Source organism: Ctenopharyngodon idella, chromosome 14 (assembly GCF_019924925.1).
Source record: "Ctenopharyngodon idella isolate HZGC_01 chromosome 14, HZGC01, whole genome shotgun sequence".
NCBI classification, from domain to species: domain Eukaryota; kingdom Metazoa; phylum Chordata; class Actinopteri; order Cypriniformes; family Xenocyprididae; genus Ctenopharyngodon; species Ctenopharyngodon idella.
In genome coordinates, this window is record NC_067233.1 from 15,401,549 (window position 1) to 15,428,469 (window position 26,921).

A 26,921-nucleotide genomic window follows, 5' to 3' on the forward strand; every position below is an offset into this window, starting at 1 on the left:
ATAAGGGTCTTATCTAGCAAAACGATCTGTCGTTTTCTAAAAAAAAAAAAAATTAATATACTTTTTAACCACAAATGCTCGTATAGTACTAGCACTGCGATGTGGCACGCATTGTGTAAGTGAGCTGATCCTTTAAGGCTTAATTTGCATCCAGGAAGCCATCCAAGTTATAGTTTTGGATTAGTTTATCCACTACTGTCGGTAAAAGGAAGTAAGGAGTGCCATGTGTTTATGTTTTAGAACTACAATTACGCTAAATGAGCACTTCATATACAGACATTATTATTATATTATAATGTTATTATTATTATGTAAAACCATTTTTTTAAAAGGAACATCAAGACATATCTAATGAGCTACAACATATTTTCACGGTTCATAATTTAAAAAAAGGCAATGAGACAAGCAAAACGTTTGCTAGAGGAAGTGCCTCTGCACTCTTTTTTTCAAGTAAAGCAAATATCCTTGTCTCAAAAGCCTTTCAGGGAAACAGCCTTTGAAATGAGGGAAATTAAACCATGCAAAATTTCCAGTCTGTATGTAACATGATGGAATAATGTTTAACATTTTATACATATGCTTCCACTGAATCCGTTTACACGTCCCGTGGCATTATGGACACTTCTGAATGAGCAGGGCTCTCCTCAGGCTAGCCTGTGGATAAGCTTAATCCACTGAATAAACCAGAGGCTTTGTCTGTCACCAAGAACCCTCGCTTCTCCTCAAGTGTAGAGCCTTTCCATATTTAAAATTCTCTAAAATTGGTTTTAAAAGCTCATTTCCCCTCATGCTATGTGCGTAAGAACTGAAAGTCTTGTTGGAAATTACACAAAAGCTTAGCAACTAAGACTATCAAGGGGGACTTCAAATATAGCATAACATATAGGGCATGAGATTATTGACCATTCTACTATAAGTCTCATTGACCCTCTGCTGAGCTCCTCTAGTATCAGCATGTTTAGCTTTAGACTGGCTCATCTAGGGCTGACATCATCTCTGCTATCGCAGCCACACTCCTCACTGGGTCATAGCTAAGCTAAAAATTGCAGACAGCAGAAGAGGAAATTTCTGTGTATCTATTATCTTACCAATTACAGAGATGAAAGAGATATTTAATACCTGTGATTTTAATACAGGATGTCCAAGAAAAAAAATCAGTGAATATATTCCGTTTTAAAACTGTAATAAAAGTGTGTAATGTTGATTTGGAGCTGAGGTGTAGCAGTTAGCACATAGATATGTGGTGCTTAGGCAGTTGATAAATTGAATCCAGCTTGCAACATCTTAGAGGAAAAATGTACTCCTAATATGCTTCTTTTTTATAGATTAGGAGTCTTTAAAAATTATGGAGGTATCAGGGCTCAATACGAGCATTTGCAACTAAACAGAGATGTGTGCAAACTGTAAAGTGTATTTAGGAGTTTGTGTGTGAATGAGTCCCTGCTGGTTCTTAGTTGTCTGAAATTTAAGTTCATAAAAATCTTAAATGGTATAAAAAACTTAGAGTCTTAACTTAAGTCTTAAACTTGGGGATCATGCATACTTTTTCCCCCTTTTTTTTGGTATTTTGGCTACACAATAAATGGTATCTGGCATTTAATTCAATGGAAACACTTCTCGTCAAAAAGAAGAAAACACTAAGAAAATTATTTAACATATTAAATATAAAATAAATAAAACATATCAAATGTTAAATATATTAACACATTTAACACTTATAAATAATTGCATAATCATTAAATACAGTTTGAAGTAGAAATATTTTAAATCTAATGTGCTTTTTGTATAAATTAAATATCTTTGCTCGCAAATCATTTGGTCTCCATTTAATCTCCATTTACTAACTATTTAATGAAATATTAAACAGCTTTAAATTGTTTTCCTTTAATTTGGTTGCCACAGTTCCTCCTACTCTTCCTGACTCCTCAGTTTTGTATCTGCTTGATAAGAAATAGAAAAAGCCCTAAAAAAAAAGTGTATAAATTTCAGCATGTTAAAGGGATAGTGAATGAAAATTTTGACATCATTAACTCACCCTGAAGTAGTTCCAAACCTGTATAAATTTCTTTGTTCTGCTGTATACCAAGGAAGATATTTGGATGAATGTTTGTAACCAAGCAGATCTCGCCCCCCATTGACTACCATAGTATTTTTTTTCCCTACTATGGTAGTCAGTGGGGGGCAAGATCTGCTTGGTTACAAACATTCATCCAAATATCATCCTTGGTATACAGCAGAACAAAGAAATTTATACAGGTTTGGAACAACTTGAAGGTAAATAAATGATGACAAAATTTTCATTTTTGGGTGAACTATCCCTTTAAAGAAATCTATTAACTCCAGGGGTACATCTCAATCAGCTTCCTAGTTCAGTAGTCAGGGCACTGATCAGGGAGTCGGCCATTTTAAGGGCTGTCTCAATTGCAAAATCCTTCCAGTGCACTGAAACGTTCGCTCCCTAAAAAGTCCCACAATGCACTGTAAAAACCAGGAAGCATCGATGCTCACTGTGTCCCCTTAACGTAAGTTCTGAAGCGCGAAACATAAATCACGTGAGCCAACTCACTACACATAATGACACACAATAGCTGTATTGACCATTATTTAAATATATATTACACCATAAACGTACATCACTAGACAAGTACTGAACATAATCTAGCTAACATTTATAATTTACAGCTGAAATGTTGCAGGTATATGTAACAATCAAATGTATTTATCATAAAAACATGAATGCCAGAAAAATATCAATTCTGCTGTTGACAATGAACCTGTTGTCATATCACCATCAGTAGTGAGCCAGGGTCCTTACTGTCCTTACCAGTGCCTGAATATGTGTACACGATATACTGATTCAGGAGCTACGGAGCTGATTGAGATGTCTATTGAAATTTTTTAATCTACCTAATGTTGCGTTCCAAACAGATGACACACTCACAATCAAAATTAGACTGGAAAGTAACACTGAAACAGACTTGTGAACATTATGGGTGCAGGGCTGGGTTCTGTGAGGGTTAGGTGGAACTAAGGAATGAGGGTGGTCAGACTTGGGTCAGGTTTGTCCCTTGACACCACTAGCAGGACACACACATTACCTGTAGCGTCAGAACAATGTTTTCTGGCTGGGAGGTGCCAGATGATGAGGCATGCAGAACAGCAAAAATAGAAAAAAAATACAGAACAGACGGTAAGCCAAATAAAATAAACAGTCAAACAAATAGGCAAATAAAATCACTTAAGAACTAGGAAGAACACTTGTCGTCTGTAATGGGAATCAGACCCATTTTGACAGTCCCAGGGATTGAGTGAATCATGGATTTGACCGACATTCACATCCATATCCAGCTTTCCATATTCTTAAGTGTTACAAGAGCAAAACAGAACAAAACTGAAAAGTGAAGCATGAGTATGATTATAGATTAATTGGCTGATGTTTGACCATTTTGAGATTATCGTTCTTCACTAAATACTTTGTTAAAGAAATGCTCATTTAAATTAAGCTTAAATTAATCATTAATCTTAAGTGATTACCCTTGAATAAAATGAATTACCCTTGAATAACCCTATGATCTTCATTCACATTCTTCAGTGTCACATGATCCTTCAGAAATCATTCTAATATGATGATTTGGTGCTCAAGAAACATTTATTATTATTATCAATGTTGAAAACAGTTGTGCTGCTGGATGAATTCAAAAGAACAGCATTTATATGAAATTTAAATTTTTGGAACAATGTAAAAGTCTTTAATGTCATTTTTGACCAATTTAATGTCCTTGCTGAATATAAGTATAAATAAAAAACTTAGGCTACGTTCACACTGCAGGTAAATGTGGCCCAAATCTGATTTTTTTGCCCACATGTAACTCGTATCTGTTTTTCCCATGACAGAACAGTACAAACCACATGGAATCTGATCTTTTCAATTCCGATTTGTGCCACTTCCATATGTGGTACTAAATCTGATACAGGTCAGATGTTTTGTAATGCGACCGCAGTCATATCGGAATTCATGCGATTTTTACGTCACTCGAGATCAACATTTGTCACGATTCTGTGCTCATGGGAGTCTATTTAAAGATTTTACATACCCAACGTTATCAAGACAGTTGCAAAAGGTAGTGAGTTAGTCAGTAGAAGGGCATTGATGTGTCAGAACTCGTAAGTATTACAGAGACATCTCTATAAGCAAAACATGAGGGGCTCGTATCATAAAAGTTTCAAAACTCTGCTCTCTTTTGTCACATTGTCTTTATTTTTCATATTGCCTCTGCATAATTTCGCTGGCTTCTGCGGCAGATCACACTATAAACAAACGCATAATCGCTTAAGCCTCGTGCACAGGGGACGATTATCGTGTGTGCTTATCGCCAGCGTTTTTCGTTGTGTCTTTGTGTTCATACCCAAGCAATTCTGTATTTACATGCTTGCCAAAACCATTCACACATAATGAAGAAATTATTGTTCTGCTGAATGAGGAAAAACGATGGAAAAGATGCCAATATTGGATACATCCCACAGTTATGAGAAGAGAAGAACATGGGTAGTTCTATCAACTGATACAAGAGTTGAATCAATGTGAATCAAGTCGTGTTTTACTGTAACTTCAGCAGCTCCAGGCACGTAAACAAAAGTGGCAATCTCATTGGTCGGCCAGTTACCGCGGCGCGTCAAACCCAAAAAAATTAACCCGAGGCGTTTTTTTTTTTTAAATGATGCTTTTACACCTGCCACTTTGCGCGTCGGTGAGCACACTCACATTGGCACCCTTTGTTTAGCCACGAAGCGTTAAACGGCGGTGATAAGCGTGTGCGATAATCCGTGTTTACTTCCGTATGACAATGCGATGTGTGTTTTGCCAAGTCTGCGATTTTCCCGCAGAACTGGGTTACATTTTCACTGTTGCCGTGGGTTGTTTTGCAACTCTGTGGGTTGAAGCGACCGCACTAACAAGATATATAACCCCGGAACGAGATTGGGCTATAGTTTTGGACTAGTTTTGAGAAGCAATTGAGTGGGTTTTGTGGTAAAAACCTAGCAACCACGATTGTATCGTTCTTTTGTGCATGCAGGTCAGTTCAGAACCATGATCTGTTCACACTGGAAATCTGAAATTGGCCACAATGTGAACAGCTATACAAAAAATTTAGCATTAAGGCTCGCAGTGTGAACGTAGCCTTACTGACCACAAACTTCTGAATGACAGCCATTATAATATAATATAATATAATATAATATAATATAATATAATATAATATAATATAGGCTGTTTGCTGAGAAATAAATGTGGTAAATTGTAGCACTATGATCGGGCTGTGTATCTCAAAGCTCACATTTCCTCTCAACAACACAAGAAATGATGGTGAAACTGATTCATTAAGTTTTGCCCCATATGCTTGTTTGTTCCCAGGAGTAGGATGCTGAAACTTCAAAGCAAGAGCTGTTGTTTAATTAAACTCATTTTCTTTATTAAAAAGCAACAAATAGTTTCTTCCTCTATTTACTACAGGCTATAATGCCAAAAGCAATTAACAGCTCTTCCAGAATAAGCACATAATAGGGCAAGGCTCGCTCCTTGGCTTTCATACTCAATTATAATATCGTTTTAAGATAGATGCATTGAGACAATGTCCCCACAACTCAACTGTGGTGGCGGAGCACGTAATCGTATGGAGGTTCAGGTAGGCACAGTCACATGCACTTACCTTCTGGTACTCGGATTGTATGGCTCCGAATTTATCCTTTGCCACTCTAATGACGAGATCTGCAATGACAGGGGAAAACAAAGTCAGCATGCTTCGGCCTCTTTCAGTGCCGCCACGTCAGAACAGGTTACGTAATGTTATTCAGCATCCAGCTGAAAAAAACACCAACAACGAGCCCACTGTGGATGAGCGTAACCCTTCAGTACCGTTTCATCGAGTGTTTAGCCCCCAGCTGCCTCCAGTACCACAATTACCACAATCTTGAGAGAAAAAAGTAGTTGTCTTCATACAAACAGACATCACAAAGTTTCCTCGGGGAGTATCTGAGCAAAGTTTAGTTGCTATATGAGCTTGTTGCTATATGAGTTTCTGTTTGACTATGTTGATTCAAGTAATGACAAATTATATGCAAATTATTTGAAAGACAATAAAAAGGAAACAGTGCTGTGTTATATTAAAATGTATGTATCTAAGCAGTACAATCTGACAGACAAGAGCTGTACTTGTATTCTTATTGCCTAGAAAATAGCTGTGTGGACATTTCCGAGATGGTCGGCGAGTGAATTGACTTGCCTTAAAGGGCTCAACTCACTGAATGTAAGTTGCACCAGAGTATCTCCTCATAGAAATCTACTCTCTGTAGATCATGAAGGAACAGGTTTTCCATTCCCATTGCACCATAGTCTAATAACAACCAGCATACAACATACAAATCACCTGGATACAACATCACAAACAAAAGAAGCAATGATGGCAAGCATCCCAAAACACTGAAGGAACAGCCCCCAGTCCTGTCCCACAGCTGTATGTAGACAAACAATCATCAGCATAGACAGGGAAAATGTCTTTCACCTGCCTTTACAAACTAAATAGCAGAATTTTAACAATGCCATGTGAATGTGATGTAATGTAATATTTGAATGATGTAGTAATTAAATGGGCCATATAAAAATGAATGAATTAATACATTTGAAAAAATGTTTGTCTTTGTAAACTTTTATTAAAATGAAATAATTTGTAGTGCCTCTTCTTATTTTACAGACACTCATATAGAGAGCACTTCTTCTCACCATCCAATCAATTCCCTATGAAGAAAATTAAATCTTACCAAAAAAAATTTTCTCATTAAATGTCTCATATGAGTCTAAGCCTCAAATTTCAGTATTAAAGTGGGTTGAAAACATCATAAGAAACGAGTGAGAGACAGAGGTACATCTTCCACTTGGTGCATTGCAGGGATTTTCAGCGCTCTGAGAAGAGTAGCAGAGAGTCAATAATGTAATAAGTATTACTAAAGCTATTTTTGAAATGCTTAGGGCTCAAATATATTTCTAATAACCATCCCTGTGTGAAAACACCTTTAAGAGACAAGTCTTTTTTTTAATTAATTAATTTATTTATTTTTTGCAATTCATAGTTTTCAGTCACGTGACTGCCATGGAGGCCTGGAGGGTAAAACATGCATAGAACTGCATTACAGACCTGTCAATTTTCCAACTCAAATAAAGACAATCAAAAACATGTGAACAAAATGCACGTTTTGGGCACTTATGACCCATATACAGCACCTGCTGCAGTATTTCAACCACTAAAAACAGCAGGACGTTCTAAAATGCTTCATGTGAAAAACACTGAAAGTGCCTTAAATGTACTAAAACATCAAATTTAGATCAAATTTAGTATAAATCTTATTGAAGATGCATACTATATACAGGCGACCAGATGAACTCATAATATAAACACAATGCGCAATTTCTTGTTTAGCGTTTCCCCCCCCCCCAAAAAAAAAAACATAATAAAGAAAACGATTAACGAGAAACTGTGCGTTGTGTTTATATTCTGGGTTCATCTGCTTGCCTTAACATAGTATGCATCATCAATAATGTGTACAGTGAATTTAGTCTTTTAATACCACTGTCTTACTACATTAGTACTAAGCACAAACATAGTAAAAATGACTGATGGGCAATGGAGGACAGCCTGGTTTTGCCCTCCAGGTGGGTGTTCCCATAAGGGTGTAACGTCATGTGAAATCTATGGCTGAATCCCAAATGGCACACTTCTATGCACTTTTGTGGACTTACAATGGCTGTGTGCATGTCCGTTAAGTCCACGAAACCGTAGGGTGTCCCATTCATCATTTTAGGTTTCAGAAGGGTGCTCGTGAGTGCCCCCTTTGAGGCCGCTATGCGCCCTCGATGCACACTTCAGCTGAGCCCGCAAGTCTGTGAGCTACGCAGAGGACTTTACCCGGCAGTCAAAGCGGCATTATGTCACGAAAGTGCGGACTCAGAGGAAGACTATGATGGTTTAGGGTGCCATTTGGGATTCAGCCTATGAATAATATGGTTCTAACTGTCTTCATGCATTTTCTACAGAGACTTTCAATGATTCCTGAAGGCCTACTCATCTTCAAAGCCAGACAGAAGTAGTATGTTTAGGGGATCGCAGTCACTCCATTAGCCAGTCTAGCTATATTTTGCCGGTCCCTATAAGTCCCTGGTTAATTAGCATGACCTTAATTCAAGGAAACAAGTCTTCATTAAAACCCCTTGGTACATGATTGCCTTACTTTTGCGTCATACCCAACAATGAGGAATTAATTATACAGGAAGGAATGACTTTCTCAAAGAAATTTGAAACTCCTTAATAAGTGGCTCCCAGTCATCATGTCCAACTACTTTTTACCTTGAAACAACCCATGAAATCACTTGAAATAACCCATGAAATCACGAGCTTATTTCATGTATTATATATGTTGTTCTGTTGGTATATATCGGTTTGGTTTGTCATGTTATTTTATCATGTGATCAATGTAACCATATGACTTCTTATATTAAGATGGCTCCTGCACTGAGTATTGTTTATTAGTCATTAATTGTGTTCGCCTTCATGCGGAGCTGCTCAAACTGATCTGTGATAGTTGCCGCCTGCATTCAGGGGCGGAATTAAAAATGGAGCCGTCAAAGTCGGACACTTTCTGCTTCCCGTAGTGACGCTCGCGTAGTGATTGCTTACTTTATCACAGATGAAGTGGATTAGATGCAATGTTTGTCAAATACACAGACATTTCAGATGTTTTCATGAAGCAACAGAAACACTTTTAAAGTACTGCTGAATACAGCACCATCTGCACAAGAATAAAGTTAAACATAAGCCTATACTATTTAAATATCAATAAAGTGGGTCTATATATTTTTATCATTGTTATTTTGATAAACATGACACAATATAACATTATGGTTACATGAAAAGAGTTTTTACTGTAATAAAAAACATTGATTTGTGAGCATTAGCGGAACTGAAGGTGTCAGAATAAACAGAAACACACGTCATCGTTGTCATGCGGTGAATCCGGCCAATCATGGAACAGATGTGTCGTCATCAGAGCTTGTGCAGCCGCTCTGTAGAAGCTGTGTCAGCTGAGTTAGCCGTCTGCTCTAGAAGCACTCTCGCTGTACTTTGGTGCCATACATCACAGTGACGTGGCGTCTGCGCTGTATCAAGTCGGACAAAATTTCTAACTGGCATGTATGATCAGTCTGCGCAGCACTGCATGAAGTCAAACGCACCTACTGAGAAAGGTCACATGTGGGCAAAACATTTGGCATTTTTTCATTAAAGTAGTGGTTTTATCTTGCAATTGTCAGTTTTCCTGTCAAGTTTTTGAGGCGCAGTGAGTCCCTGGCATATGTAGAGCTTCACATTAGCGCTTGGCGGAGCACCTTCTGGCAAAAAGGCCATGGGCCCCCCAAACTTATTTTACCGTTTAAAAGTAAAATACCATTTAAATGGTAAAGTAAGTTCTAGGTCTAACTGCAGTTGTGAAGTAATCAATTTAAACTACATGCAAATAATATGTTGTTTTCAAATATGAACACATTCACTCTTACTGATATGTCGAAAATGCAAAACACTAGTGGAAGCGTCAGAGTTACACCGTGTCTACACCAGAAGTGACCGTACAGCTAAAAGCTGTCTACACGGAACGCGGCAAACTGATTGTTGCAAAGCACTTGGACTACTTCAGAAATAGAACGGGGAATCCGTTCACTGTTGGGAATTCGTTGTCAAATCCAGTGCATCCAGTGTAGACAATATCACTGATTATAAAACGGTTAGTTCCTGTCCTTGATTCTGATTGGTCAATAGCTGTGTTTTATTCACGATAAAACACGGCTATGACCACTTCACCCAACGATTCTGTGTATCACTACCCAACACCCTTAGCAACCACTCTTAGCAACGTAAACTGTTTGATCTCAATTGATATTGTTCATTGAAGCTTACTGTATTATGTAGAAGAGTATTGTGAGAAAGAGATGAGTGAGCGAGTTTATTACCTGCATTCAGATTTAGCATTTTTCTTCAGGTCAGTCCTACGTTAATAATAAAAAATCTGTTTAAATGTTCGATGTATTATCTTGTCCTTTTAACAATTAAGGGTTTTCCCGTGACTGACAGCGCTAGTCAAAGCATTTGTCAGTTGCGTCTTGTTCCGTGTTCACAACAATTCAGTCTTTTCAATATAAAAGTCTTCGCTACTGACTGACACACTCATAAAGTCTTTGCCGCCATCTAATGGTGTAATAATGTAACTTCTGTTGCTGTTCAAGGTCAAGGACTATTTTTTCCGGTGGAAGGAAGGCTTTTACTGAAAGCTTACATCATGAAAGTTGCATTGATACATATTTTTGGCTTTAATATTTGTATCATGTGGTAACCATTTTATAAAAGCAATAAGGTACTCGAGGCTAGTGCTGTATCGTGAATAAGTCACGGCTGAAGGGGTTGCAGGCACCCTGCTTCGCGTCGTGCCTAACGACTTATTCATGATACAGCACAGCCTCTCATACCTTATTGCTTACTTATAAGTTCTATTGTCTTTTAACGCATCGTGTTGCACTGCTCACGTCCGGTGTAGACACAGTGTTAGAGCCCCCTCAGCTTTAGTTGTGGGTTTATTTAAAAAAAAAAAAACGATGAATAAATATCTTCATTATTTTATGTTGGTCAAGCATATCATCAAAACTTACCACGCAAAAACCATTTTCATTTCATAATTTCATCATGCAGACAGAGAACGAGAGTTCAGTGGTCTGTGGGCAGATTGGATTGTGGGTAAGGAATCAGTGGGGCATAGTCCTCCAGCTGTCTCTTCCAGAAAACTACAATTCTCAGCAAAAAGAGAGGACAAAAAGGATAAGGAGTGCAGAGAGAAGAAAAAGAAGATCAGTGTGGAGAGGTGGAACAGAAGGAGTATAGAGGAGAGAGATTAGAAAAGAGAGGCGAGAGGTTGAAGCGTGTCTCTTCTTATCCTTCACCGATCGATCGGGCTGTCACATACTGTAGTTTTCTTTAACAAACTCACACACAAATGCACAAGCACATATACACCACTCAGAAATATACAGAAGCATATACTTTATCATCCAGCCACTGTCTTACACCTTACAATCTCTTGCATTTCCAAATGTTATCCAAAAAGCCAGCTGACTTCTTAGGGTGCGTTCACACTGACAGCAATTTGCAGTGACAAAGCAACTGGAAGTCATTTATTTTCAATGAGAGATGGCGATTTGAGGTGACATGACCAGCAGACACTGATAGGGATAAGACAAGGTTAAGCAGAGTTCAACTTTACGTGATGCACCGACTACCAATGCATTTAAACGTTCAATTTTAGTCAGACTGAAAAAATAATAATCTTCTTTTTAAAATGTCATTTCAACCCTCTACATTTTAAGTAAATCAGTTGCATACGTGACCAAATTTCACGAGAGGCGACTAAAAATGTCTTTTATTAGCCAATAGCTAGTAAATTGTAAGAGTCTGTAATTGAGTTGGAGGCAAAAAATAAGTTAAGCGCAGATATAATTTCATTGCCTGCTGAGCTTTACTCACCGTCGCTTGGCTGAGAGCACTCTCTGTAGCTTTCGCTCACACAAGCGCACTCAACGTGAGAAAGAGAGAGCACATGCAGGACTCGTTTACAGAACTGTCGCTGTCCCAATCGCACCAGTACTGCATTGTCATGAATGTTGATTATTTTAATTTTTTTAAGCCTTGCCAATTGAAACACTCAAGCTGAGGAAGATGCAAAAGATAACTAGCGCCCAGAAAGCTGCGTCTGACAGCACATGAATACTGAATTGAGCTCTCTTTTATGCCTTGTACTTGAACAGACAATTTCACACAAAATTATGCCAAAATGCCGTCTTGGCGAGTATCCTAGTAAACATAGTCGGTTATGTCTTAAGTGAATGTAAACAGTTGAGAAAATAAACACGTGTGTAACAGTATATTGGATCCGCGCATTATATCTTAAAGAGACAGCAGCCTAATATTCCTGCTGCTGTCTGTGTTTTTAATGTTAATCAAACAACAGACTCACTGCAAAGAAAAAAAAAAAAAAATCACTCAAAGCTCTTGACTGAACAACTTTTGTAAATTTAATAAGGATTAATCTATTAAAGCAATAAGCCCCAAGAAGCCGTGGTTTACAGTGAATTTATAACAGCTAAGGGGCGTTGCTAGGCACGACGCTAAGCTGTTATAAATTCACTGTAAACCACGGCTTCACGGGGCTTATTGCTTTTATAAAATGGTTACTACACAATGCAAATATTAAAGCCAAAAAATATGTATTTCATGAAGTAAAATCACTAAAAGTCTTCCTTCTGCTGGAAAAAAAGTCCCTGACTGTGAACAGCAACAGAAGTTACATTATTACACCTCTAGATGGCGGCAAAAATTCTCTTTATGAGCGAGTTACTCAGTCGCAAAGACTTTTATATTGAAACTTGTTGTGAACACGGAACAAGACGCAAATGACAAATGCTTTGACTAACACTGTCAGTGTCAGCAGGGCACGGGAAAACCCATTAACTGTTAAAATGACAAGATCGCAGCGTAAAATTCAAACAGATTTTTTATTGTGAACATAGGACTGAATAGGACTGAAATCTAAATCTAAATAAAGGTAATACACTCAGTTACTCGATATCTCTTTCACAATACTCTTCTACATAATACAGTAAGCTTCAATGAACAATATCAAATGAGAACAAACATGTTTACGTTGCTAAGAGTGGTTACTAAGGGTGTTGTACAGTGATACACAGATTAAAAAAAGTGGTCATAGCCGTGTTGTATTTATAAGTTTTTTTTAAATAAAGAATAAACAACAGTTACTTTTCGTGAAATACACATGGAACCGCAGCAAACACAGACACAGTGGCGCAGTAATACTGATGTAATGAGGTCACAGGTGTATGTTTGTAGAGTAATTTACAATGGCTTCGAATGTGTCTCAACCAATCAGAATCAAGAGCCGGAACTATCCGTTTTATAAATTTAATTTATACAGTGCTATTTTACATTTGATGACTATTTAATTTCTGTACCTAATCTAATCTAACTATACTGTTAGATCTACCTGAAAAACCTGAAAAGTTGAATTGAAATCTTTTCTATTGTGTTCATTTGTGTTATTGCTTGTAGTTCGATTATTTGATATTATTACAGACTGTTTACTTGATTTTATGTGTTTGAAATTTTATATTATTATAAATTATATATTTATATTATTATATATTATTTATATTATATTTATGTAGAATTTTTTCAATTGCATTGTTCTTGCATCCCATGTAAAAAGTCTGGCGAGTACAATAAAAAAAATTTACTAGCCAATGGCGAGCTTCAGTGTGTCCATAGAGGGTTGCATGTGCTTTAATGCAATTGTAGCCACCCGAATAGCTACTTCTTAATGGCAATATTTTAAATCTGTCTACCCTCCATCAATCCCACCCGCAGCGGCACTCATACAGTGTCCAGGAACTTCATAAAGGCTAAACAAACTGTGCTGGCAGTTTCTCAGGCCCGATCTATTTTCTCATGGTCCTCTGTGAGTACCTCTTCTCGTTTCTCTCTCTCTGACCTGGTTTGATTGGCTGTGCTTCCATTCATCTAACAGGAAGCAAACAAAATCCAGGGCTCAGCGGTAAACAAAAGAGGGGCCAAAGGCGCTGAGTGACTCAAAATACCAGCGCACAGATGCACACCTCAGTAGACACTGGTACTCGTTTCATTTCCTTGGGGCTTACTTGTGTTACCCTGAGGTGATGACATAAGCCTGGTACTTTCTGATAGAAATTTACAATACTGTTTAAAAGTTTGGGGTCAGTACGATTAAAAAAAAAAAAATAAAAAAAAAAATTAAAAGGTAGGGTAGGAAATTTGTTATAATGTTATAAAAATCAAATTGGATATCTAAATAATATCTAAATGAGTGGCTTTTGGAGTTTGAGTTGGATGTATATTGCCAAATACGCACAGGTGAGCATCCAGTTTAAGTCAGTGCGGATAAGGAGGAAGATTTAAGCTCAGGCAGAAAGAAACAGAGTGTCAATTAAGTTTAGTTCAGTTAATTTTTTACGTTTTGTTTATTTGTTTGTTTATTCAGAATTGTGTTTTGTAATATATTGCATTGTTCATATTTGCCTGTTCAGGCACAAAAGGTCATGTTTTAGTGGCATGTTTTCCGCTGTCACTGTGAAAACCCCCCCCCAAACATTTATCTGCTCGTGTGGTGTTTAAAGTGACGCACAGTCTCTCTTCTCTTCATAAATAAATGCATAATCAATGAGAAAGTCTGACTCTCTCTTAGGTTGGTTTAGATTCTTTTGCAAGGAGTTGCTCATAGTAGTGGTTCTCATTTTTTTGTCATGCTCCCCATTAAATCTGGAAAAACTGTTGCCAGGACTTTTTAATCAGTTGGCCTGCATTGTTATTCTTACGTTTTGCTGCAAAACAAACAAACAAACAAAAAAAACTTAAATTTATTGATTTTTTTAAAAATAATTTTATACACAAATAATTTATACATACATAATAGAATATAATATATTCAAAAATATATTAATAAATGTAATTATTTTTGTCGGTGGAACACAAAAGCAGCTGGAAAACGATTTGTACATATTTTCAGTATTCGGAAGCCATACGACAGCTCTGTGTGAGGAACAGAAATCATTATTTGAGTCTTCATTAACATAAGTGCAACATAGTGAGGACATTGCAGAGAAATAAGGAGGAGAATGCAGCAGATATGAATTTAAGGAAGTGCACCCCACACTTTGAGAACCACTAAATTATAGATTAATTTGTGTCCTGGATAAAATGGGACACCCTGTGGTACATCACATAAACGTGTATTAATTCTAGTCTTGTAACGCATGCATCACGTTCTTTCATCAGGGCAAACTTCTCTTTGATGCAGCCATTTTGTCTCCATCCTCAACGGCACTCGTTCCTTCCTCCTCTCATCCTCCCAGCAGGACGCACTCTTACACCCACGACTTTGCTTTTGAGACGTTTCTCTGCTAGTGCAGAAGAGAGAAAGATTTTCTCCGAAATATGCCACTCTTTTTTTAAGTTAAAAACCCCACCATATCGTCATAAATATTTCATCATGAGATCTCCTCAAGGTGGCTGTGGTGATAAGCAGCCTTGAATACATTTGTAAGCCACATCACCTCACATTATAATGGCACGCCAGAGGCGTGAAACTCTCTAAGGGTGTTTACGTCTCTTCAGTTAAACCTAAGACTAATATCTATCAAAAGAAAGAAAGTGATTACAAATGCCCTTTCAGGGCACAAGTCTTCTGAAATGTGCTAAGCAACTGCAGAGATGTCAATATTGTGCCAGGAATGCACTGAAAATTTTATATGCTAGTTCTGCTAATGTTTAAATTATTATCTAGCTGCAAGCAGACAGCAAAATAATATCTAAACTCTCTTATTCAAATACTGTCAGTGCATTTGAAAAAACAGCAATTAGTACAGCAATTCACTTTCAATTGAAATTAATTGAGATGTCAGAGTGAAGTTACCCATGCCAAAGTCCCTTAAAGGTGACCATAACATCCTCGGGCAAGTATTTTCCATCTAGGCAACAGGCATTCGTGAACATCTATCTTAAATCTGAAAAACTATTGGTCAAGATTAAATTTCAATAACATGTCACGTGTTAAAATCAGTTTAGTCAGTTTATTCAGTAATGTCTGGGAATTGACCAGCTGGAGAGACAGTAACCGGGAAAGGGAGGGTTAGCTTCCCAAACTGCAGCACCCATGAGGGGGCACCCACTAACAAGTTACGCAAAGCCCTAAAGAAATATACCCCCAGAGGTGGCCGAGGGGGGTAGGGGGGTGGGAGAGAATGAGCACCTCAACAGGACGGTCACACGGATATGGACCCAAGCTCATGGACACAAGACTACAAGTGCGGTCTGTAGATGTGGCAAAGCCTACAAAAACCTGCATGGCCTTAAGATGCACCAGGCCAGAATGAAGTACTTGTCAGGTAAACAAGTTATGCAACGCACAGGTCGAGTACCTGGTGAGGAGGAGCCCGGCCCGGAATCACCCCACAGTGCCCAGACCCTTCACGCACCACCAGGCCGCTCCCAAGCCAGGCATTCAGAACAATGTCAGGTTAAGTGGCCCGACGGGGCCCTGAGTGGCACCAGTTTGATGAGGATGTGGACCAGATCCTCCAAGTAACAACCAGAGAGGATGCTGACTGGAGGCTGCAGAAAATATGCTCAATGATCATCAACATAGCCGCTGAGAGATTTGGCCTGAAGGAGCAACGTTCGACCAGCAGTACTGCGGGACTAAATCGACAGCTGTGGCAAGAGATCTGTGTGCTCAGAAAGCAGTTCAAGCAGGTAAAGAAGGAGGATAAGGCTGCCCTGGCAGAGCTCCGGAACATCACAAAGAGTAAGCTCACTACCACCCGGCGAGCTGAGTGGCACAGAAAGAGGGGCAAGGAGAGAGCTCGCAAATGTGCAGCCTTCATCATGAATCCCTTCGGATTCACCGGGAGACTCCTTAGGCAGAAGCGTAGCGGTCGACTCACCTGCACTCAAGACGAGGTTGATAAGTACCTCAGTACCAGCTACAGGACAGTGCAAGAGACCAGTACCTTGGACCATGCAGCACTTTGATAACCCCACCAGAACCCAGTGTGGCATTCAACCTCAAGGATCCGACCCCGAGAGAGGTCCAGGAGGTTGTCAAAGCAGCTAGGACCAACTCAGCAACAGGTCCAAGTGGAGTGCCCTACATGGTCTACAAGAGGTGTCCCAGACTCCTTAGAAACTATGGAAAATCATCTAAGTCATCTGGTGGAGGGGTAAAGTGGCGCAGCAGTGGAGGAGGAGAACTCAAGCAACATCGAGCAGTTCAGGGTCATCTCACTCCTCAGCGTGGAGGGAAAGATATTTTTTAGTATCACTGCCTGATGTACGACAGAGTTCCTCCTGCAGAATGAGTATATTGACACCACTGTACAGAAAGGTGGGATCCCGAAAGTGGCAAGCTGCATTAAGCACATAAGATTTATCATCCAGCTAACCCAGGAGGCTTGAGAAGGCGACAGTGATCTGGCAGTGGTGTGGCTCGACCTTGCCAACACCTATGGGTCAATCCTGCACAAGCTGGTGGAAACCTCACTGATCCGACACCATGTTCTAGACAAGATCAGGGACCTCATTCTGAACTATTATAACTGCTTTAGTTTGAGAGTCACCTCTGGATCAATAACATCTGCATTTCATAGGCTGGAGAAAGGAATAATCACAGTAACGATCTGACAGTGACCACAACATCCGTACCAGACTGCAGATGGATCCTCCAAAGCCTCTAACCCCTCATCAGCTGTGCCCAAATGGGCTTTAAACGAGCCAAGTTCCGATCTCTTGTGGTGAGGAAGGGAAACGTAACCGACAAGTTCCGTTTCTTCCTGGGAGGAGTCCAAATTCCATCAATCACCGAGAAGCCAGTTAATAGCCTGGGAAAAGTCTTTAACAGCACACTTAGGGACACAGCCACACTTCTTGAAACTGGAAAAGAGTTACACGCCTGGATTGCTGCAGTGGACAAGTCACGGCTGCCAGGAAAGTTTAAAGCCTGGGTTTACCAGCATGGCAACCTGCTGCAACTCCTCTGGCCACTGCTAGTTTACGACGTCCCCCTAACCACCGTCGAGGGTTTGAGAGGAAGATAAGCCACTCTCTGCATAGATGGTTGGGTCTCCCTCTCAACATCAGCAGCATAACCTTGTACGTGAGTAAGAACAAGCTACAACTCCCCTTCAGCAGCCGGTCGGAGGAGTTCATGGTTTCCTGAGCAAGAGAGGTGCTGCTGTACATAGAGTCTACTGACACCAAAGTCTCCTTGGCTGGCATAGAGGTGAGGACGGGTAGGAAGTGGAGGGCCCAGGAGGCAGCCGACCAGGCTGAAGCGCGGCTGCGGCACAGTGTGCTGGTGGGGACAGTGGCATCAGGACGTGCAGGGCTTGGCTGTATCCGAAGACCTCGATACGACAAGGCCTGGGGAAAGGACAGGTGACAACTGGTTCAAGAAGATATACGTGCAGGGGTGGAGGAAAAATGCATAAGCAGGATGGTGGGGTTGCAAAAACAAGGGGCGTGGACTTGATGGGAACAGGTGATGGACCAAAAAATCTTGTGGTCTGAGTTGTGGAAAGCAGAGCCAACCCGGATCCAGTTCCTTATCCAATCACTCTATGATGTCCTCCCCAGTCCAACCAATCTCTTATCCTGGGGCCTGATAGACACCCCTGCATGCCCCTATGCCAAAAAAGAGGATCCCTGGAGCACATATTAAGCTGCTGCCCTAAAGCCCTGGGAGAAAGACGTTATCTGTGGCGCCACGACCAGGTGCTAAGGGTCATCACAGAAGCCATCAGCACAGGGAACTCTCTCAGCAGGCACCTGCAGCCAGCACAGCGCTGAATCTCATTTGTTAAGGCTGGAGAGAAACCACCACGGAGCAGGAACTCAGCAGAGGGTTTGATGTCATTGTACGTCATATGATTGATCACGATGTGGCAAGTTTGAAAAACAACTATTTCATAATTTTATTATTTTCCTCACACAAAGCTACCATATGACTTGAGAAGACTATATAATGTACAAATCATTTTGACTACTTTTATGATAATATTAAGAAAATAACATGAGGTAGGGACATGACGACAGAGTAAATTATGTCAACTTTTTCCGTTTTGTGTATGTAAAAATCTCTTATGCTCACCAAGGCTGCATTATTTGATCAAAAATACTGTATGTATGTACTGTATGTATGTAAAAATACTGTAATGTAATTTATTGCTTATTCCTTTAAACAGTTGTGCTGCTTAATATGCTTGTGGAAACCGTAATACATTATTTTTAATAGAAAATTCAAAAGAACAGCATTTATTTGAAACAGAATATTTTATGACATTTTAAATATATTTACTGTCACTTTTGATAAATTCCTTGCTGAAGAAAAATATTAATTGCTTAAAAAAATTGTACTGTCCAATGGTAGTATATATTTAACTAATTTCTAAAAAAAAAAATCTGAATATTTTACATAACATTTTGTCATTACAATCATAACATTAATCCTGTGGAAGATAAAATGGAGAAGTAAAAGAATCTTTGGTACTGATGGCAAGTCAATGCTAATAATGACCCAAATGTCGGCTAAGTCACCAAACATTCCTGAGAGGCATTACTGTTATTACCAGGTTTACAAAGCTCACAGATGTCCAGGAGAACTGCATGAATAAGAGGATTATAATGTAAAAAAGTGCATATCAGAGAGATACATTTCTAAGGGCATTCTACATTTTGCTCTTGTATCCTGTTTACTGCGCCAAAAGCCTTAGGGAGATGCACAGAGTGCTAGCGCTGCCAGACGTCTCTTCCAAACAAAGCTATCGATGCTCAGCAACCAGACTGAGGCATGGCAGCTGGCTAAACATGCTGTAAGTACTATATTAAAACATGGCGGAGGAGAGACTCAACTCAATGTGTAAAAATTAATTCAAAGATGAGTCTGCTTTTTCTGAATGATGTGTCTTTCTGGATTTTGTATCCTCATAAACGTATCAAATTGAAGAAAAGTAATAGTAAATTAAAGTACAGATAAAAACTGATTAAATGACATACAAAACCGTTCAAAAGTAAAAGGGACAGTGAAAGTTTTAAAAAGAAAATTATTGCTTTATTTCAGCAACAATGCATTAAATTGATCAAAAGAAATCTTTATGAAGATTTCTATTTTAAATAAATGCTTTTTTGAACATTCAAAGAATTCACAGAATTCATCCTGAAAAAAAAAAAAAAAAAAGTATCACCATTTCCACAAAAATATTAAACAACACAATTGTTTTCAAAATTGACATGAAAATTTCTGAAGGATCATATGACACTGAAGACTGGAGTAATGACTGCTGAAAATGTAGCTTTGCCATCATAGGAATAAATTACATTTTTATATATATTCAAATAGAAAAGTTATTTTTAATTGTAATAATATTTCAAAACAGTACTGTTTATAAACAAATACATCCAGCGATGCCTTAGTGAGCATAAGAGTCTTCTTTCAAAAACAAAAAAAAACCTTACCAATCCCAAACTTTTGAATGGTAGTATACGACAGCAATTTTTACAAATTCACTTGATCAAATAACACCAAGTTGCAAACGTTAATTATCAATCTTAAAGTCAGAATTAAAAAAAAAAGTTTTTGTCTGCGGTCTCAGTTTAAATAACAAATTTTAGTGTTATTGCAACACTGTGGCCAAATTCACACTACAGCAAAACATGACTTGTCACTCTTTGTAAATGCTTAATCCCGTTCTGTACAGCGTTCATAAGGTGAAAACAGCATTCAACAACCAAAATCACTCTTTTAAAATTCATTTTGTGACATATATCAACATAGTGTGTGAAATGAACTACTACTTCTTAATAATGCAGTGATATAATTACCACAATTACTGTCACAACTCAACTGACACTCTTTTGGACACTGACAGCTCATCTGAGATGTGTGTCTTTCTTTTCCTTGAGGTAATTGCAGTGAAAGCAAATTGCAGAGACGAAGGTACATGTCTTGTCTCATTTGCACATTTTGATATGGTCTGTCTTGCTCTATCACAGTTGCTTCCACCTGAGCCCTTCGGTGTAGAGGTAACCTATATATTACGATGGAGAGACTGAAGAGCATATTACACAAAACAGCTATGAACAAAACAGTGGTTTAATAGTCTAATTTGGTTAATTCACATAATATTGGTTTGATCAAACATAGCTAACACCAAAGGGGATCAATTTTAAGCATCTGTTTCTTGTTTATACTCTATATATAATAAATATTTTATATAAAATATTTTGTTTCATAAATATTTGAATATTTCTTGTTCAAAAATACAGTAAAAACAATCATTTGTAAAATATTACTACTATTTAAAATAACCGTTTTCTATTTGAATATATTTTGAAGTGTAATTTATTCCTGTGATTTTCAGCAGCATTTACTCCAGTCTTCAGTGTCACATGATCTTTCAGAATACTGATTTGCTGCTTAATCAATGTTTAAAACAGTTGTAATACAGTTTTTTTTTTCAGGATTCTTTGATGAATAGAAAGTTCAAAAGTATTTATTTGAAATAGATTTTTGTAACAATCTAAAGGTCTTTACTGTCAATGTGTTCTCGCTGAATAAAATTAATTTCTTTAAAATAAAATAATAATAATAATAATAATAATAAATTAAATAAATTTTTACTGACCCTAAACTTTCTGTGAGATAATAAATAAAACGCCTTACCGAGCGGGCATTAGGACCCAGGGGCGGTTGTTGCACGTCATTCTGTACTCACATTCTCAAATTCAGCACGGTGATCCAAAACTGTGAATCTAATCACCATTCAGCAAAAGTTGTTGTCACTGCAGATGCATAATTAACATGTCTTGTTATTGACAAGATATCGGCATAAATCTTCATATCTGGCCAATAATATTGTGCATCCCTACTGTCAACCACCATGAATTCAGGAGTAACTCCTGTATTCTGTCCACAATCTGAAGTGTCACACAAATGTCAGTGGAACTACCGTCTACCATCTTTGCACTCAGTTCCAGATACATTTTCTTTTAGCCAATCACTTTGGAGTCATACAACTTACAGTACAACATGACACCACTGATTGGCTGATGGCACCACAAGAACAAGCTCAGTCTCAAACCCTTCACTAGCAACTATAGTGAGTTGTGGCGTACAAACATCTGTTGTTAGTGTCTCTCATTATGTGAAAATCTTCAGTTGCAACTCTGTGACATTAGCCTGAGGTTTTTCACACAGTAGCTTTTGCACAGCGGAGAGGATCAGATGAATTCAGAATATTCACAAGACTTCATAAACCCTTGAGATGCCTGCTGTCTATTTAACATGAGTGAACAAGCGTGTCACTTCTCACCACCCTAATGTCATGAAGCCAGCGCTCATGACTTTTCTCATCTACTCCCTAGCGCCTAGTTAAAGTCCCAGAGGGTTACAATCTGTAGCTGAACATTAACAATAACAATCTGTTCAAGCACACATAAAGCAATAAGGCTCCTCTGTAACCAAGTTACCAAGAAAGAGGAACCCTGAGTCACAACCAGAAAAAAAGAATAAAAAGGACGAGGAAGAAAAAGAGGAGAAAGAAACTAATATAAAAAAGAAAGTGGGGGTGGTACAAAAAGTACAGTTCTCTATTTCAAGCCCAGTATTAATAAAAACGGAATTAAATGCATGAGTGAGTTCAAGCCACAGTTAGAAACACCAATTTCTTCACAGCATCTACAGGCTTAGACCTCAACACAGAGGGTCTTTTTAGATTAATATATGAAAAGCAATTTGAGTTGCCCTGTATTCTGTTACTCATTGAGGAAGGTTTATTTTTTGTGTGTGTATGTGAAATTATCATGTACATGCATGATATATAATATCCTCACATTATCACTGCTTTTGTCAGTTGCAGTGAAAAGGTAACAATATGTTCCCTGTAGACAAAATAAAGCATTCCACAAACATTCAAAAAATACACATACACTGATCTACTAGTGTTTTCATCAGGAAGTTAGCAAAAACTAAATAGAAGAAGCATTAGAATAAAGGGTGCATACTTTGGCAGCATGAAACAGAAAATTAATTATTGGCTTATTGGTATCAGCCAAAATTATAATATCAGTGCATCTGTAATCAGAGTTACAAAAAAGTTTCAGTGGAGTTCTACATAGAATTCTAGGGTCCTTGGCTCAATTTATAAAGAACATGTTATGCCAAAAAGGTTTTATATAAGGAGAAATGTCTTAAAGGGGTACTTCACTGCTGGTTTAATGGGCTTTCGCTAAAACTTGGCTGCCTATACAGTAGAAAGGCAAAACAATTTTGAAATCGGTGCTACCTCGCTAGAGAAAACAAAGAAAAATGGCTATTGTCTTCACTTTTGCCAATAAGGTAGCCATAATGCACACTCCCACACTACCACCAGATTCAAATATCACCTTTCTTTATAGGAAATACTTCTTCACAAATGTTTAGTCATGATAGTGTCGACTTGTATTGTTCCTGAGTGCAAGAATAAAAGAGCAAAGAGTAAAAGTTTAGCAGGAGTGAGTTACTTTCGGTTTCCAGTGAAGAATCCAGAGCTTTGTAGGCAGTGGCTAAAGGCTGCAAAGAATTGTTAATACGGAGAGAACGCCGCTACACAAAAACTGAAAAACCTCCATGTTTGCGGAAGCTAGATGACTACGAACAAAATGTTTAGACCAAACAGAGGGAAAAAACTGAAAGAAACTGCCGTTCTGTCAGTTCCACCCGAAGCAAAACACTGTAGCGTTCAGGTAAGAAAGCTGCTGCCATAGTGTTTCATTTTTATCATAATGCTGTTTAAAGAGTAGACATAGTTTGATACAATTTCCAGTGATAAACCTACTCTTACAATAACTCTCTGTCGATCTGACTGGTGAGGAAGTGTAATCTGTAGTTTTCACAAAAGCCATTGAACTGTCAAAAGATTTTGCTGACAAATAAATGTGAATTTCTCTGTCCAGGTAACATGAGTAAATATTGTTCATTTACATTGTAACAATACAAAGCAGTTTGAAAATCTCTGAAATTGCACTTTAAATTATTACATTATACACTGCCTGGCCAAAAAAAAGTCGCTGTTTGGATTTTAATAGGCAAATACTTAATCTATGAATGAATCATTTTTACGGTTATTATTATGTTTCTAGCATGTTTTACGTGTGGCAACGGTTCTTTTAACCTTTAAAGATGGAGTGTGTAGCTTTTCATTTCTTAAACAACCATGTAGGAAGACACATCATGGCCATATTCCAGGATGACTGAGTCCAGACCTTAATTTCATTGAAAGTCTTTGGGACGTGCTGGAGGAGACTTTACAGAGTGCTCACCTCTTGCATTGTCAATACAAGATTTTGACCAAAAATTGATGCATCGCTTAAAGGAAATAACATCACAACATTTATTTCCATCGAGAGGTGCATCATTTTTTGGTCAAGATCTTGTATTGACAATGTAAGAGGTAAGCACTCTGTAAAGTCTCCTCCAGCACATCCCAAAAACTTACACTGAGGTTAAGGTCAGTGCCAATTCATGTGTGAAAATGATTCTTCATGCTCCCTCCCAACAATTCTTTCACAATTTGAGCCTGATGAATCCTGACATTGTCATCCTGGAATATGGCCATGATACATCTTAATACATGGTTGTTTAAGAAATGAAAAGCTACACACTCCATCTTTTAGGGTTAAAAGTACCGTTGCCAAACATATAACATTCTAGAAACATAATAATCACTGTAATAATGATCCATCCATCGACTCTTAAGTATTTGCCTATTAAAATCCGAACAGCGATTTTTTTTTTTTTTGGCCAGGCAGTGTATTTTATGTAATATATTCATGTTTAATGGGTTATTTTAATTTTTTGTAGTGATATAGTTTGCTCACAAGCTGTTTAATTCATACAATATATAATTAAGATTAAAAATGAATTTAAACAAAATGTATTAATTAAAACTAAATTCATAAAAGGATCCCATGATGGGAACCACTAAAAGGTTCTTTATATATGAAGCGCCTGACAGAACCCTTTAAGGTTCTATATAGAACCTTTTCTTCAAAGAATGTACAGTACAAGTGAATAAGCCTATACAGCATTTATATTGGACTCCGAGTGACCACATTAATCCACCTAATTTCCTTGTATGTGCTCCATTTCTTATTGCAACAAATATCTCACTTGTTTACATCTAGACAGAATCACTTTTTCAACTCCCCAGAAGACCTAAGGGACAATAACTGTCTCTTCCTTGTGGTGAATTTTTATGAGAACAGTGGCTATTGGATGGAAAGGAAACACACTTGCTCAGAAAAAGAACTATATAGCATCCCTGGTCCATCTACTGGTTAACACACTGTAAACAGTTTTTAACAGACAAACCTTCAAGGTTTATAGCACAGATCTGCATTCATGAGCCCATCTGTGCCCACAGCCTGTTTAAACCTTTAAGGAGATTCACACATTGCTGATGACGTTGCTAAACTGGGCATTTGTGTTTCGGTTCACACACGAATAGGGTCCAAAACAAAAAGAAGGAAACTCTGCAAGTCATGTTAAATGTTTTTCAATAGCATTCAGAATATTTGTAAAAGCAAACATTATAGTGACTACAAATGTATACTCAATTCTATTCTGAAAACAATCATAACCTCAAACTACAACTTACTATGCAAGATTGAACTGATCCACATTCCTCGCCCACTGTTTATATCCTTACAAACCATGCAATTCATGAGTCAGCTGACCAGACTATGTGGCCTACTTACATACTGTTTTTGAAAAATGTATTAGTATTATTTTTAGATCCACATTCAAGGTTAATGAAGTAGGTTGCAGAAACTGTGCTGGTGATCAAATATGATTATTTTTGTGCACACTTCGTGTTTTCCATTGGCTTGATCTTCCTTGTCAACATGCAATATCTGAGACATAATCAGAAAACAGTTTGTTCTGCCCGCTTTAAATATCATATAATTAGGTCTTAAAGATACAGTGAAATGGCTTGACAAGTGTAGTTTTCTTTTCTATGATAACGTATTCCCAAAGCTATCAAATCTACACTCTCAGAAATAAATGTGTCACTGGGGAAGGGACCATCTTTGTACCTTATAGTTCATAGTAGTACATTAAGGGTACATGTTACTACTCTAAGGTAATAAAACTCACCTTTTAGGGGTAGATAGTGTACAAAGTTGTCCTTTTAAGAGTTCTGCCCCAGTGAAAAGGTGTTTTACGGTATACCCCTAAAGGTACAATATTTGCACATTTTTTTCTGACAGTGTATAGTACTTGACTATAGCAGTGCAGAACTGTTAAACTGCCAAGACAGCAATTGGGAATCTCTCTCTATGGACACACAAAATAAACACAATCCCTGATTAATATCAGCTTACTGATCATGGCAAAGCTGATATAAAGATAAATAAGGGTCACGTCACGGAGGTGTTACTGATTAATACTGATTAGAATGTGTTTTGTCTCTCTTTGTGTGTCCCGAGTGGCTTTCTCTGATCTACTTTGGGATGTGTGAAAACACTCCACTGCACCCGTTAAACAGAAACGGCAAGAACAGAACGATTCTAATGAACATTTAAGAAGCACAAATTTTTTTCATGTGAACATTTGCTTACTTTTAAAAACTGCATAGTTTTAAAAAAATGAAGAGCGATACTCCACTGACATATACATCTGAAACAGCCTCAAGGCAACAAATGTTGCAAAGAGGCTCATTTCAGCTGGGAAAGCGAGTCACGTCACATCGTAATTACGTGCAATCTCCCCCTTGTGCTGTGAATTTATGGTAAGCAGATATGCAAGGGCATAAATTTTAATGAGGAAACATCCGCATCTGTAGTATTTGTACATTATACTCTAATACATGTTTTAACTACAGCCCACATGGGATGAATGCTTGAAGCAGTGATGAATTAGATGAAAGCTAGTGGGAAGGATGAATATATGTGAATATATGGATATAAATCTCACCTACAAAGAGAGTAAACTCTGAAATCACAACCAGCATTTTAGGAAGACGCCAGTCCCCAATAGGAAAACAACTTAATAAAGATAATGAACTTAATAATGCACTACCATACAAACTTTTGGGATCAGTAAGATTATTTTTTAAAATCAATGAATACTTTTATTCAGCAATTAAACTGATCAAGAATATCAGTAAAGACATTTATAATTTGACAAAAGATTTC

The 26,921-nt window shown here is 37.9% G+C and overlaps 1 protein-coding gene across 13 annotated transcripts in view; it reads right to left on the reverse strand.

Moving 5' to 3' along the window:
- Window positions 1-26,921, reverse strand: part of prom1a (prominin 1a) — a 78,571-nt gene that overhangs the window by 35,699 nt on the left and 15,951 nt on the right. For 9 of the 13 annotated variants that reach the window (XM_051860334.1, XM_051860342.1, XM_051860333.1 and 6 more), the window contains exons 2-3: window positions 5,709-5,767; window positions 3,099-3,125 (exon numbers count right to left, since the gene is read on the reverse strand). In XM_051860334.1, the coding sequence (XP_051716294.1) occupies window positions 3,099-3,125; window positions 5,709-5,767 (86 nt within the window). The remainder of the gene's footprint in view (window positions 1-3,098; window positions 3,126-5,708; window positions 5,768-26,921) is intronic. The other 4 variants (XM_051860336.1, XM_051860337.1, XM_051860343.1 and 1 more) reach the window with 1 other exon arrangement.